Source organism: Gekko japonicus, unplaced genomic scaffold (genome assembly GCF_001447785.1).
Source record: "Gekko japonicus isolate JY-2015 unplaced genomic scaffold, Gekko_japonicus_V1.1 scaffold231, whole genome shotgun sequence".
Classification (NCBI taxonomy): Eukaryota; Metazoa; Chordata; class Lepidosauria; order Squamata; family Gekkonidae; genus Gekko; species Gekko japonicus.
Genome location: NW_015165837.1, coordinates 186,607 through 202,335, shown reverse-complemented (window position 1 = coordinate 202,335; position 15,729 = coordinate 186,607). Strand labels below are relative to the sequence as shown.

Genomic DNA, 15,729 nt, shown 5'->3' with positions numbered 1-15,729 from the left:
TCCATTTCCTTGTACCTGTTAAGTGATTTAACAGCCGGATCCTATGCAAAGTTAGGCATGCCCGAGCCCGTTGAAGTCAGTCAGAAATGGTGCACCCAACGCTGCTTACATCAGACTATAAATACTACTCCTGAGGAGTTTTTTTCCTTGCCTGGCTTGTCTACAAGAATGTTCTAATGCAAAGCAAACTAATATAATGGCAGGTGGCTAGGATGACATTCCAAAAATGACAGTGACCATAGTCTCAAAACAGGGGACTCCAAGGGCCTCCTCCGAGCTCTCTGTATACCTACATATACACACACAGAGATGACATTCAGTCCTCTGTGCCACCTGCAGTGTATCCTGGTGGGGGCTTAGGGTGAGATCTCTTGGCCAGTGGGGAAATGCAGGCTATTGTAAGCCCTTAGACACACTGGCAAATATCTGCTAAACGTGTGAACTGCTACAATGGAGGTGGCCACATTCAAACTCCTTTTTTTGTTTTTAATTCACATTTTATGTACAGCTGTTGGAGCCACTGCAGTATATCCAATCGATCTTGTGAAAACCAGAATGCAGAACCAGCGCTCCACTGGTTCCTTTGTGGGGGAGCTGATGTACAAGAACAGCTTTGACTGTTTTAAGAAAGTGCTGCGCTATGAAGGATTCTTTGGGCTCTACAGAGGTCAGTATCTAAAGGCTGAACTTTCTCTGTTTCTTGTTATTGATCATCACCAACTGACCTCCTATCCATATTCATCCAGATATCACAAACATTTGTGGTTTGGGGGCAGGACTTTGGGGGTTTTCCCTTCCTCCTCATGTTTCATGTGGACACAGTGAAGATTGAAGACTTCCTGTCTTGGATCTGAGCATAGTTTGCTGTGGTGTTCAAATTGAGTGTATTAAGAAATTGGGGGCGGGGTATTTCATACCCCAAAACTGGCCTGTGTTCTCTAGAGAAATGTCTTAATTTAAGTATACTATTAGAAGTACTTTTTTAAAGCATTACCTCTCTTTTGAAATGCACTGCCTGGACAGGCCTGACCTGCCTATCTTAGCTGGAAATGAGAGAAATGCTAATCCTGTCTGTGTTTTGTGTGGGAGACATAGTTGCTTCAAAGGCTGCAGGCGCCATAGGGAAAATTTAGGGTCAATCTGATGTTACATAATAACTTTCAATTAGCATATTAGTGTGACACAAATAGCAAAAGCGGTCATGGTGTCAACAGTATAGCTTCACAATAAGTATAATAAACAGTTGCCAGTAATCATAAGCCGGTGCAAGGGATTGCACTGGCTATACCTCTATTGCAGCAGGGACCATGATCCAAATAAGTGGTATGCACACAGAATAATTGCTCTGGACTGTTATCAGCCAGCATTTCCCATTGCTGAACCAGACAAACTACTGTTCACTTTAAAAGTGGTTTGTCTCTTCAACTTTGGGAATGGCTGTGGTATTAAGAAAAGCTCCTCCTACACGTTTTCCCACCCTTTGCTCCTGACATGTGAGCAAGCTGAATAGATCAGCTACTTTCTTATGAAAAGCATCTTTTGTTGGGGGCTCAGGGGACTTTGTAATGCCTAGACATATCTTGCATAAAAACTGCACTGCTAAGACATTATATGGGGAACACATCACCCAAAGAAAACAGCAGAGTAGTGTGATGTTAAAGAGAAAAAGATTAGTAATCGATAGAAAATAAACAATCATATTGCAAAATACTGAGAATTTGCACATAAACTGATTTCAGTCCACCATCTACACTTTGAGGAGCACTATCACTAAAATCCTGTTAAGCTCAGTAAGGCTTCTGGATTTCTGTTCTGACTATAACACAATCCCCATGTGCCCACTCAAGCACCCCAGAATTAATGCAGGGGGCCTAGAGTATGTTGCTGAATGTTTCCCAGGTCTTTGGCAGCATGAGTCTGGTGCAGATTTTTCCCCTATGAGGACATTTATTTAGGAGTCTTGCCTGGATGTGGCATTATGAAGAGCTACATGACAAGATCTTGGGCTGGCAAAAACCATGGGAAATGTAGCCTGCATTTGAACTTGACTTATTCTAAGTCAAATCATTGCTCTATCTAGCTCCATAATGTCTATACTGACAGCATTGGGTCTCCAGGTTCTCAGGCAGAGCAAAGCCTTTCCCAGATACCTGCTGCCGGATATCCTTTATCTGGAGGTGCTGATGACTGAACCTGTGGCTGTCGACATTAAAAGCATGCACTCTGCCACCGTGATTCTCTGGAGGCTGCTGTGGCCAATGCACATCCTCAGCTAGAGGCAGTATTCAGTGTGGGAAATAAGTTGCATGCTTTCTAGTACTTATGGGTATTGTCATGGACATTGTATGTCACAGAAACTACATTCCCCAGCCCTGAAACCCTTACAGTAGCCTCTACGGTCTATCACTGGCAGTTTCCCTTCTGCTGTTTCTCATCTTCACTCATTTTGGTAAAGTACAGGAGCCGCAGGGTAGGATCTACAAAGGGCTGAAATAGATAGTTCGGTTCTACAGCACTTGGACTCCAGAAGAATCAAGGCACAGTCTCAACTGTATCTAGGAGAGAAGCTGTATAAAACTCAGCCCCCCCCCTTTTCATTTTCTGTCACATTATCAATCGTAACTCAGAGCAATTGATTTTGGCAGAGTAATTCCTCTGGAAGCAGTGGTTGTCCTTTAGCCCTTAGAAACAAGGAAAGTTTTCAACCACAGCAAAAAAGCACAGCTGAATATGTCACTAGCTTGTTTAGTAAAGGGCTGACAGATAATTTCTGCATTTGGTACAGCTTGCTAGCAAACAAGCCTTTAGAAAGAATCCCATCGATTATGTTTTACAAGATGATTTGTTCCAAGCTAATTCACATCTGTGTTTCCTGACTTTTCAAAGCAACAAATGGACAGTTTCGGGATGATTATAGTAGATTCTGTGCTTGTCGTGGGTGGTCGGGGGGGGGGGGGGGGGAGCATGGTATAGCCCAATCTCGTCAGATCTCGGAAGCTAAGCAGGATCAATACTTGGATAGGAGACACCCCTTCCCCCGGAAGGCTTTGCAGAGGGAAGCAATGGCAAACCACCTCTGCTGCTTACTTGCCTTGAAAACCCCTTGCTGGAGTTGCCATAGGTCAGTTGCTACTGGACAGCACTTAAGTACATATAATGAGTGAACTGGCCATTTTACTTACAGGCAGTGTTCCGTCTAAGCTGAGTTTCGTCTTAGTTCAGCAAGGATGGCTCCAGAGCAAACTAATTTATGCAGTAGCCAAATCGCTTGCTCACAACTTTAATGCCAGTTGCTCACAAAGTAGAATTTTTGCTCACAAGACTCCACAGCATAGAGGGAGCATTGCTTACAGGGAAAGTTCCTGGTAGGTCACTGCTCTGGAAGGCCACTGGCAACTAGCAGAGCCCCAGTAATGTTGCCAGTATTGCTGGGGCCATGCAGTTGGCAGTGGTGCATATGGAGGCACAGCAAATGAATAGACACCCTTTGTTGGCCATGACTGAGTTGTGTGGCCCCTGTAGTGTTGATGTAGCATTGCAGGAGGCACTCAGTCTGGCTTATTACTGGGCCTCTTTGGCCTCCCAGTCAGGTCCTGTTATATGACATGTAAAGCTGCCTCGCAGTGAGCTGTGTAGCCAAATAGTGTCTCCCCCGACAGGCAGTGGTCCCCCAAGGCCTTGAGCAGGAATCTTTCACAGCTTTGTATTCAGATTTTAAACTAACAATGCGAAAAATTGGAATTTTGTGAGCCACCTCAGGCAGGGTACCTGGAGAGATGGTATAGATGTTTTCTATAAATCAATAAAATCTGAGAGTTTTCTTCTTTTCATGCAGTGTGTAGGGTCTTTCACTGAACTTGGTCCCTTCCCACAGGGCCAACACAGTGCGCCTTAAAACTGAATTTTGTTTCAGATTTCTGTTGTTATATATTTGGCCCCTTCTGACCAATTTTTAAGTGAAGTATACAAACTGGTTTTCTGCTTTGTTTCTGCTGCCTCTGGCTCCATTAATTTTAAGTGCATGCTTTGGCACTGATGCCACAATATTTATTATGTGTCCTGTACATTATAAGATGGAGACTTTCATTCAAATTTCCCTTTAGTTGAAAAATGTTTTGGAATTCTAGCTGGATATTTTTCATTGGTCTGAAAATAGATGCTGGATTGGCAAGCTTGATCAGTCTGGGAAGTGTGAGGTGACAGGAAGTGTGAAGTTTAAGGACTGAGATCTGACAGAGGAGATAGAGGATGGCATCTCTTTGGATCTAGCGCCACAGATGATGACTTGACAGTTCCTGGTCCAGTGGGATGCATGCAGTGCATAAAATACATCCCTTCCTATGTTGTCCATAATGCTTAACCTAAGAAATTGGATATTTTGCCTCAGTAGTAGTTATGGAGAAAAGCAGCTTTTAACTGAAGTTGTTTAATAGATTCATGATTTAGTATCAAGACAGTATAATCTTTAAATCAGAGGTAGGCAGCCCCCAGCCTGCATGCCAGCAGTGGCATACTAGATCTTTTTGCTTGGCACCCAGGCCAGATCACCATCCAGGTACCCAAAGGATTGGCAGTGGTGCAGGAGAAGGCAAGAGGCATGGCTTAACACCTGCCATCACCTCCCAGACCTGCACAACTACCTGGTGAGTTGAAGGCAGATCCCTGAGATGCTGGCTGCACCTCTGGAACTTGGCTTGCTCTGAGTGTGTGTCTGGCCAAGTATAATCCCCTCCCATTACAGATAATAATTGCCATTGCACCAACATCTTCACAAGAAAATATTGCATGGGGGGGCACTAGTTCCAAAAGCTACTTACCCCTTCTTTAAACTGACAACCAATTTCATTTTGAACACTTTTTCTCCAACTGATTAAAAAAACAAAAACAAATATGATCATTACTGTATGCTTCATGATTTCAAAATGCAGCATTGGAATTCCAGAGAAAAGATTGTTAAAAAGGGATTTCTGTAGCTTAAGTCAGATGGGCACTTGGAAAAGAGCAGACGTTGAGCTGCTTTAAATGTCATTGACAACAGTGGTTTTTCTCCAGTTTACAGTTTAGGATTGGACTGTGTGTAAAAATGTGCAGCAGCTTGGCTTGTTGCCAAGCTCAGGTGTGTGCTCTATCCCCCCACACCTCGCTCAGAGGATTGCAGATAAAAGCTAATTCTGATTCCCTGTGTGGACTGAGTCTTCACCACGATTCTCTGTGTGAGGAAGTAGGGAGAAGAAACGGGGAGGTTCATTCATCTTTTCAGTTAACGAGACTTAAGGAAGATGTCTGAATACAGCCTTAGTGTGTTTGGTTTAAAGAACAGTAGATATGCTGATGTTCTGAAATTAACAGACTTTGATAAAGACAAATTACACCATCTTGTGGATCTTGGGAGTGTAGTAAAAAAAATTAATAAGACAAATTATCTTATGGATAATTGCAGAGAAGCTGCTAGGGAGGCAGTTGCATGTCACCCTTAACGAACTGAGCAAAAGTACCCATTAGGTCTTTTTGTAAGTGTTTAGAATGCACCAAAATAAATAATAAGATCTCCTTAAGGAAATATTTTAGTTTTCCTCAATGACTTCCCATACTCGAGACTTCTTTTTTTTCTCCTGGCCAGTGCATGGTATCCAATACTAAGTCAGCATGTTTTTGCTTGTTAAAATTTTGGACCGATTGACACATTTGTAGTCTACACTTGTTGTGCCTTGGGTTCCCCACTCTATCTTTCAGTCAGATTTGAGTCAGTTCCCATCAGTTTAGCCGACAATGTTTCATATTACATGTTTCATGTTCATGTTTCATGTTACAGCCACAGCAGCTTTGTTTTCGGTCTTATAGAATTAGTTAGGAATAGATAATCACAATGTATATACCTCCATCTGTCACAGTCCTTTATGAAAAGCAGTGTCCCTGCTGCATTACATCGTGCTTGAATGGAAACGGCAAATTTTGGCGGGAAATAGCCATTCTCTGATTTCCTGTTAAAATCATAACTGCCACTTTTCTACTTCCTGTTAGGTTTGAATATTGTTACTTAACTAAGTAACCTTCCTTCATAGTGATACAGTGTCAGTGCAGTCCTAAAAGCAGCTGCATCCTTCTCAACCCACTGAAGGGTGTAACTTCTGCTTAGTATTGCACAGTATTATTTACTACTGTTTAAAATGTGGGCCTGAAGACTCCTTTGGATGGAAAGGACAGTAATTTGTGTTTACTACAAGTAGAATCCTCCGAGGTTTCACTGAGGACTTTAACTAGGAATGTAGGCTGATCTGTGTGTGCTTTGCAGCATTTGGGTTCCAGAATGAAATGTTTAAATGAAGTAAGTGGGCAACCTCATGGCATATTCTGCTTGCTAGAGGACAGTGGACAGCATTAGTATTAAAGTTAAGCAGGAAAGAGTAGCCTTGGTAGAGAATGACATACGTAGCTTTTCCACTCACTTTTAAGCTTTACATATCTTTGGCAATTAACACCGAACTGTGAACTTCCAAAACAATGTTTGGTAAAATAGAACAAATACAGTTAACTTTCATCTCATTCAACATTCACTTATTCAACAAACCCCACTCCTTCCCCCTTAGCTTCTCTGTTATAATGATATAGTAGCTTAATACTTCAGGAACTTTTCCCTCTGCCAAGTCCCACTGGAATTAACGAGCATAGCACATACCAGACATTTTAGCTTGTGGCTTATGCTGCAGAAATTCTTGATGGATGATGTTCTGCTGAACAACAAGAAGGGAGAGTGAAAAATCTCAGTCACTAACCAAGGCTGGGTACCCGGACAGCACACTCTGTGACACGCTGAATGGGTTGTGGTTAGTTTTGCTGAGATAATATATGCGAAGCTCAGTGATCAATGGAAGGCGACCGTGGCTCAGTGGTATGGCACATGCCTTTCTTACTGATGATTCCAGACTCAAAGTACACCATCTTCAGTTAAAATATTTCAGGTAGAAAGAGTTGGGAAGGCCCTTTCTCTGCCTGAGATCCTGGAGCAGTGTAGTCGTTCAGTGTAGATAGTTCTGGGCTAGATGGACCAGTGGTCTGACCTGGTATAAGGAAACTTATGTTCCACTGTAAAAGTACTAAGAGGCGGTCTGATTGTATCTGTTGTCCACTTTTATACCCTTTCCAGTATCTTGTGGTTACATATCTCAATTCCTAAACAGATATGAAACTTGGGGGGGGGGAGAGATCTGAGGGAAACCCCCCCCCCATTTTCTGATGGCAAAGTTAGGAATTTTCTTTAGCAATTATTGAAATGCTTTTAAAGATAAGGTTTTACTCACTATGATAATATATAGCATGAAAAGGTTTATGTAAGACTTCTGGTTTTGGCTTCTCTCAATCCTCCGGGAGAGGACTGCCAGAGCCCGCAGTAAGGAGGCTCTGTAGGTTCTGGAGCTTCTGTAGGAGGCTCCTAGCCATGGGGCACAAGAAGGCTCTTCCTCTGGCTACCCTGCCAACGAAGGGGGGCTTTCTCGATGCCCCGAAGGTCCCACCGTGGAGCGTCCCGGATTGGAATTAGAAGCGCACACCGGAGCAAGCATTTGGTGACCGAGCGATTTGCAAAGTAAAGTGGATCTAGCGTTGAAATGTGAATTGGAGTTTAAGCAAGAATCACCAAAAATCAAGCGGAAACCCACCCTTTAAAAGTGGGGGGGGGGACTCTCCCCCGTTAAGAAAAAAAACTAAGTTAACTTTGCATTTAAGTAAAAAGTGGGGTGGACCATTGAAGCAAGAGAGACTGAAAATAAAAGCAGTTAAGAACTTACTAAGCTGTGCCGGGAGAACCAGAGACTGTGATAACTTGAAGAAAGTGTAAACAATCTCAAACATGGTGCCCACGAGAAAGGATAAGAAAGACAAACAAGTAAAACCAAAACTTCTTGCCGGCACTGCTGGTCCAGCAAGTCCTGCCCCTAGACAGGACATGACTATGGAGTTACAAAAGATGCTGACCACTGCTGGAACAAGTGACAGCACTGCACAGCAAATTCGGTGCACAGCAATTGCAATTGACTGAAATAGCAAAAAACCCAGATAAAACTGAACAAGAAGTAAAAGAAGTGGATACCAACACTAAAAAGATTTAAAAAAACAACTACAGGTGATGGGGGGAAAGAGATTGATGGAGGAGTCTCAACATTTGCAGCTACAAATGGAGAGATCGAGCTATGTCTTAAGATTTCAAGGTGTTCCTGAAGAAAAATCTGAGAATCTGAAACAGACTGTGTGTGATGCATTAGGACCTATGGCAGATATAAAAACGGACACTTTACAAAGCAAAATAGATATGATCATATCCAGAATTTACAAGGAAAAATAATTTGCCTGGGGAAGTGATTATAAGATTCTCTAGAAGACAAGTGAGAGATCAAATTCTCAAAGCGACAAATTGATCTATTTTGAAGATCAAAGACAAAGAAATACAAGTATTAAAGGACATTCCATTTGAAATAAGAAGGAAGAGGAGGAAGTACAGAGACTTGGTGATATTTTTACAAAAGAAAAACATCCCCTACAGATGGTTAGTACCCGAAGGTACAATCTTTAAATTTATGGATGGGAAAGAAAAAATTGACTCTGTTGAAAAGGCACGAAAATTTCTGCGTTTACATAGTGTCACGATTGCGCTGGCGGGCCAGGCAGGGCACGGAAAGTCCAAAACACAGTCCAAGGTCAGGGCACCAGATAAGACAGAGTAACGTGAGCAAAGTCCAAAATAACAAGTCAAAACGCAGTCTAGGGTTACTGGAGATTGCATGCAGAGTTCAGAAGCCGAAAGCTGCTCGTCAAAAGTCAGGATACACAGTCCACAGTCAGGGACCCGGAGAAACAACATCACACAAGCCAAAGTCAGGAGCCGGGAAGTCAGGATGAAAACCAGGAGACAGGAACGCACAATCTGGGGTGCAGCGAGTCATCTATAAGACTAGTTGCCAGCACGAGTTGGGGATCTGAGAGAGCTGCCTAAAAAGCCCGTTCCACTTGTTAGCCAATTACTAGCTACTAACAGTGTCCTGGCTCCGGTCAGTACTCTGGGCTTAGAGGACGCTGACCTCGCACATGCGCGCCTTCTTACACCGGGTTGCCATGTCCCGCTGCCTCTGTTCTCGCAAACGAGCCACCGGTGGGGGGGAATCAGGAGGCGTGGTGCTTGTGCTTGGCTCTGCCGGCGTGGCTCCAGGTGTAAACTCTCCTGGTAGTTGGTGCTCATCCTCCTCAGGACTTAGGTCTGGTAATTCAAGGGGTGCAGGGAGTTCACCCTCGGATGTTGAAGGCGCAGAATCCCCAGGGTCAGGGTCCACGGGGTTGGGCTGCACTGCGGGCATGACACCTAGTCGTCCATCAGGAGAGGTTGAAGCTGAGAAAGAAGGCAGCACCAAAGGCAGCGAAGAAGAAGGAGAAGCGTCAACTTCAGACGAGGACTCAGACTCTAAATTAGGGACAGCTGCCCCGAAGACAAGCTATTGTTTGAGAAATCCAAAGTATAAAAAATAAGATATTATCATACTCTGAAAGCTCTTAAAACGTATTGTTATAAGTCTTATATTGCTTTTTTAGAAGTCAGAAATAGAGGTGTTTAAAGTCATATTATTAGCATAAATTGATTGTCAGATTACCACATTCAATGAACTTGAATTGAATTATGTGCTATAAGCTAAATTTGCTAAGCAGTTTGTATGACCACCAACTCTTGGGTTTTTAGTGGGTTTTCTTTACTTTCACCCATAGTATGTAGTTCCCTGCCCTGATTTTCGTTGTAGTTTTTATACTTTGTAGTTTATAGAAAATGCAAATTAAAAAAAATCCCCTACGGGGGGCAAAAAAAAGAAGAAGAAAAAGAAAAGGTTTATGTAAGACAATCTACAGCATTACTTATTAATAATCCCTATGTTCACTGTAGACATACTTTCAAGAATATGTTTATTGTTTAAATGTGAATCATTTTGGTTAAAAATCAGTTTGATGATAGTAAATTCAGTTCAATGTAACAAAATTTCACACACAGCCCGCCCTGCCGGCTTTCTGATATCCAGAATTTTTTCACCTCTGTTTGTGACATCAGTTGTGATTAGGGTCCCTGTTTTTATGAACTGCAAACATTATCAGACTTCTGAGACTATCTAGAAATAGTTTTGATTTTGCAGGTAGCATAATTTTTAATGTTGGGTATCTACCACTTGGCTGTCTAGTGGATTGAGTGAGAGTAGATGCTGGCCTAGTTTCAAGCTCTGTTCACACTTACAACACAGCAGAAATAAGCAGGAGTAACCAGTTATAGCCTGCTGTTGATAGGTGGATGTACATAGACCCATTCCAGAGAAAGTGAGGCCTTTGCACATTTCATTAAATCCAGTAGAACTTAAGATCTTCTTCGTGGTCTCTGTGCATCACACCCTTGGGATATACTGCGCCTGCGCTGAACCTTCTCGGTACCGGTAGCTAGCAAAAGGGATTTTCGCGCCTCTCCCAGGTCACGCGCCGGCTCCACTGCGCATGACCAAGGAGGGGCACGCAGATCCCGCCAGTTCTTTTCTGACCGCCGCGCGGGTAGGACGCCTTCTGCTTCGGTCTGTTAAGTACCAAACTTTTTGCTAAACTTGCGTTTAGTTAGTTTCTCTTTCTTTATTTTTGTAGTTAGCATTTTTCTTTCGGTGTTTGTTCTTTATTTACGTTCCCCTCCCGCTGGCCTATGGCCCCGCGGTGGGGTTGTTTCAAACGGTGTAGGACTTGCGGCCTTAAAATATCCCCCACCGACGGGCACTCGCTTTGCCTCGTTTGTTTAGGGGAGTCGCACTGTGTCTCTAAGTGCAGACATTGCCGAAAGTTTTCGAACCAGACGAGAAAAAACAGGGCAGCTCGTCTACACTTGGCCCTGATGGAGAAGGCACTATCTCCACAGTCCTCTTCACCGTTGGACACGTCCGGGCACGCCTCGATGTCCACCTTGGCTGCGGACACTTGTCCTCCCGTTCCGGGATCATCGACGTCGACGGTCGCAATCGATGCTTCGGCACCGAAACGATCGACGCCGATAAAGGACCACCCCGTACCTTCCAAGATCCGGAAGCAGGGCAAAGACTCACAGCAGTCGAAGAAACCTAAAACGGACAAACCCAAAGTCCATAAGGTTTCGGCTAGTCAGGGTCGAGATCCCACGCAAGAACCTCACCCGATCGGTTCGGATCTCGACATCGACCTTACTCAACAGACAAATCAGTCGCAATCTGATATGTCGAGCCGTCAATCCTCTCATGCCTCCCCAGAACGTGGAGTCGAGGATCGGCACCGACCAACTTCTCCTCCCCTGACTTGGGATGAGAGGCAATGGCATTATTTGTACGGGAATCGATACCCATACCCTTGGGCACTCCCGATACCACCCCCACCTGAATGGGATCGTCAGTCGGTGTCATCCCGCATTTCGCGCTTTCAAGATCGACCATCGGTATCGAAGCAGTCGATACCGACGCATCCACCAGACCCGGTTGTGCCCCCGATTAACACACCGGCACCGTCTCAACCTGAATTACTCGAATCATCTCCAGAACCATCCAATGTATCCTCCGATTCAGATGGCTTTTCTGAACATATCGAGGATGTAGATGCACAGCCCACCTCGCAAGATGTGGAAGCGGATTTACCTATTTCTCCATCAGAGGATGTTAAGTCTTATGGAGATTTTATTCAACGCATGGCATTAGATCTATCTATGACTCCTACTCTCGTTGCCAGTTTTGTGGATGATAACGTTTTTGACATTATGCACTCTAACACTTCGCCCTCCGTGGCTCTACCAATGACAAAAGTTCTCTTGCAAACTACCAAGGACTTTTGGACTCGTCCAGCCTCCATTAATGTCTCTAATAAGCGTCTGGATCACATGTACAAGGTCCAGGAATCAGGGGCTGAGTTTTTATACACACATCCTAAGCCCAATTCTTTGGTCGTTTCCTCGTCCACGAAAGGAAAAGCGAGCCACTCTACTCCATCAGACAAAGAAGGAAAAAAGTTGGATTCGGTTGGTAGAAAATTCTACACTGTCGGTGCAATGGGCATTAAAACGGCGAACTATGCCGCCTGCATGGGCCGTTATCAATTCAATTTATGGAAGCGTTTGAATGATTTCCTCCCGCACGTGCCCAAAGAGTGCCAACCTCAGATTAAAAGGATTCAGAATGAAGGGATGGTCTTGGCTAGACACCAAATTAGTGCTGCCAAGCATTCCCTGGAATCCGCTAGTAAGACTCTAGCAACCTCTGTAGCGTTACGCAGACATGCCTGGCTCCGCTCTTCATCATTGCCATATGACACCAGATCCTCGGTGGAAGACCTTCCCTTTGAAGGTTCTGGATTGTTTAGCTCCACCACTGACACGGTTCTGCAGGAAATGGATAAGAGTATCAAGACGTCCAAGAGTTTGGGGATCTCCCCCACGACCAAATACTCGAAATCCAAGCAGTGGCCTAGGCAACCTTGGTCGACCAGGCAACCGTACAACAAATCACCTACGGATCAATGGCAAAGACCTCCCTCTCAGTCACGGTCTTTTCCCCCGAAAAATAAGGGACAATCGTCCGGTGCCTATAAGTCGAAATTCCCTAAGAATCCCAAACAGGGACTTTGACTTCAACCTTACTGCTCAGACTCGCCTTGCACCCTTCCTGCACGCATGGCTCGCCATTTCTACGGACAAATGGGTGCACTCTATAATAAGAGATGGCTATCTCATAGAGTTTTCTCTGACTCCCAAAATCTCCCGTTTTATCAGAACCCCGGCGTCTCCTGCCCTGCTACAGGAGGTACAATCGCTGACACAAAAAAACGCTATAGAGAAAGTCCCGATGGCGGATTGTTGCCGCGGGATTTATTCCAAATATTTCACGGTCCCCAAGAAGGACGGAGGACTTCGTCCAATCATGGACCTTCGTTTTCTCAATCGGTTCATCATTTACAGAAAGTTTCGCATGACCACGTTGCAAAGCATTTTACCACTCCTGTCTCCAGGGACTTGGATGGTCACTTTAGATCTCAAAGACGCTTATTTTCACGTCTCCATCCATCCTCGTCACAGAAAGTTCCTCAGATTCGCAGTCGGGGAGGACCATTACCAATTCAAAGCCCTTCCATTCGGGCTCTCTACCGCCCCCAGGGTTTTTACGAAGGTAATGGTGGTTGTCGTCGCTCATCTTCGCCTTCAGGGCATTCAGATCTTTCCGTATATAGACGACTGGTTGATGGTGGCAGATTCAAGAGAATGTCTCCTTCAGCACATCACCATCACATTGTCGGTCCTATCCTCCCTTGGAATTCTGGTGAATTTACAGAAATCCATGCTGCAACCTGCAACTCGCGTGCAGTTCATAGGAGCTGTCATAGACTCCCTAGCCACTCGGGCGTACCTTCCTCGCCAACGGGCAGATACCATTCGTCTGGAAATTCAACGTTTGTTCCAGTCCAACGTGACATCAGCGGTCCACATTCAGCGGATCTTGGGTCTCATGGCAGCCACCACTTCCGTGATCGAATATGCACGCCTTCGCATGCGCCCGTTGCAGCTGTGGTTTCTAAAGAAATTTCGCCCTTCCATCCATCCTCCGAGCCTTCAACTGGTAGTGCCTCCGCAGGTCCTCGTCTCCCTGCAGTGGTGGCTCGTGGACACCAATCTGTTGGCGGGTGCACCGTTCCAACCGATCGTTCCCGTAATGTCCATCACCACAGATGCCTCCCTGTGGGGTTGGGGTGCTCATACAGACGACACTTGTGTGGGTGCTCCATGGCAACCCCTTTGGAAGAGTCATCATATCAACTATCTGGAACTGCTGGCCGTAAAATTTGCCCTCAGATCCTTACTCAGACAGGTTGTAGGAAAAGCTGTGTTGATTTTTACGGACAACACAACTGCGATGGCTTATATCAATCGCCAGGGCGGGACCGTGTCCAGGTCCCTTTGCAGGCTAGCTATGGACATATGGGAAGAGTGCCTTCATTGGAACATCACTCTCCAAGCTGCCCATCTGCCAGGAACTTTGAACCAACAAGCGGATTTCCTGAGCAGAGGGGGAGCATCGGACCACGAATGGGAGTTGAACTCAAAGTATCTCCTTCCTCTTTTTCAACATCTGGGACATCCCCACATCGATGTTTTTGCAACTCGATTGAACAAGAAGTGTCCCAGGTTTTGCTCCAGAGCGGGGTTGGACCCTCTGTCAATGGGGGACGGTCTGTTGATGTCGTGGGCTCACGACTTTCTATACCTATTTCCTCCGATTCCGCTGCTCCACAGGGTGCTTGTGAAAATACAACAGGACAAGCCCCATTGTCTCCTGGTAGCCCCCTGGTGGCCTCGGCAGGTGTGGTTTCCGACACTGCTGCGGTTAGCCAAGGGATCCTTCGTACACTTCCCGCAGGAGTTGGATCTCCTCCAAGCTCAGGAAGGCCAGGTCCTTCACTACGATCCTCTGAGTCTCAAGTTGACTCTATGGGAAATACGCTTTCAGTGATGGATGACCGTATCAATGAGGTCCTGTTGAATTGTCGTAAACTGTCTACTAGGACGTCTTACGCAAAGAAGTGGGATTTATTCCTACAGTACTTGAGTTCTTCCAATTTACCTCCTCCGCCAGTGGATTTGAGGTCTATTTTTGCGTTTATTTTGTCCAGAATGGACTTGGGACTCAGTTTTTCTTCAGTTAAGGTGTATTTAGCTGCGGTGTCAGCTTTTCATCCATCTATTGATGGGTTTTCAGTTTTCTCGCATCCTCAGACGAAACAGTTTTGTAAAGGTCTTATTCGCCTGTACCCTCCCCGTCGTTCTCCGACTCCGGCCTGGGATTTGGCTTTAGTTTTGCGGTTTTTGATGGGAAAACCCTTCGAACCACTGGCCACTTGCTCTCTAAAGTTGTTATCGCTCAAGACTGCGTTTCTGGTGGCCATTACTTCTGCTCGTCGAGTCAGTGAGTTGTCTGCTTTAAGGTGTGATCCACCATACTTGATTTTTTCCCCTCATGGGGTGTCGTTGTCTTTGGACATCTCCTTCTTACCGAAAGTCGTTTCGGAGTTTCATCTACGTTCAGATATAGTTTTGCCGTCATTTTTCCCGTCTCCTGCCAATGAAGAGGAACGGAAATTGCACTCTCTGGATGTTAAGAGGGCGTTGCTGTTCTATTTGGGCAGGACCAAGTCTTTTCGTCAGTCTCCAGCCTTGTTTGTTGCTCACAGTATGCCCTCCCTAGGGAAGAAGATCTCTTCCCAGACGCTGTCCAGGTGGATTGTGGAAGTAATCAAGCTATGTTACGCTTTGGCTAAGAGACCTCTTCCAGGTCAACTTCGCGCCCACTCTACAAGGGCGGTGGCGGCTTCCACAGCTTTCCTGAGAGGGATGCCATTGGAGGACATCTGCAACGCTGCGACTTGGGCTACTCCGCTCACCTTCGTGAAGCATTATGCCCTTGATGTCCGGTCTACTCGTCGTGTGGCGTTGGGTCGGTCTATCTTGCAGACGGCGCAGGTGTAGGGCCTCGGCCCCTCCTCCAGGTAAGAGTTATTGCTTGCTATTCTCCCAAGGGTGTGATGCACAGAGACCACGAAGAAGATAGACAGGTTGCTTACCTGTAACTGGTGATCTTCGAGTGGTCATCTGTGCATTCACACCACCCGCCCTCCTTCCCCTCTGCTCTCGGCCCTTCATCTTGTTTCTTTGAAGGCTGTTGG

The 15,729-nt window shown here is 45.3% G+C and overlaps 1 protein-coding gene across 1 annotated transcript in view; it reads left to right on the top strand.

Moving 5' to 3' along the window:
* Window positions 1–15,729, top strand: part of SLC25A13 (solute carrier family 25 (aspartate/glutamate carrier), member 13) — a 148,801-nt gene that overhangs the window by 99,336 nt on the left and 33,736 nt on the right. Inside the window, exon 11 of the mRNA XM_015410953.1 lies at window positions 509–667. Within this exon, the coding sequence (XP_015266439.1) occupies window positions 509–667 (159 nt within the window). The remainder of the gene's footprint in view (window positions 1–508; window positions 668–15,729) is intronic.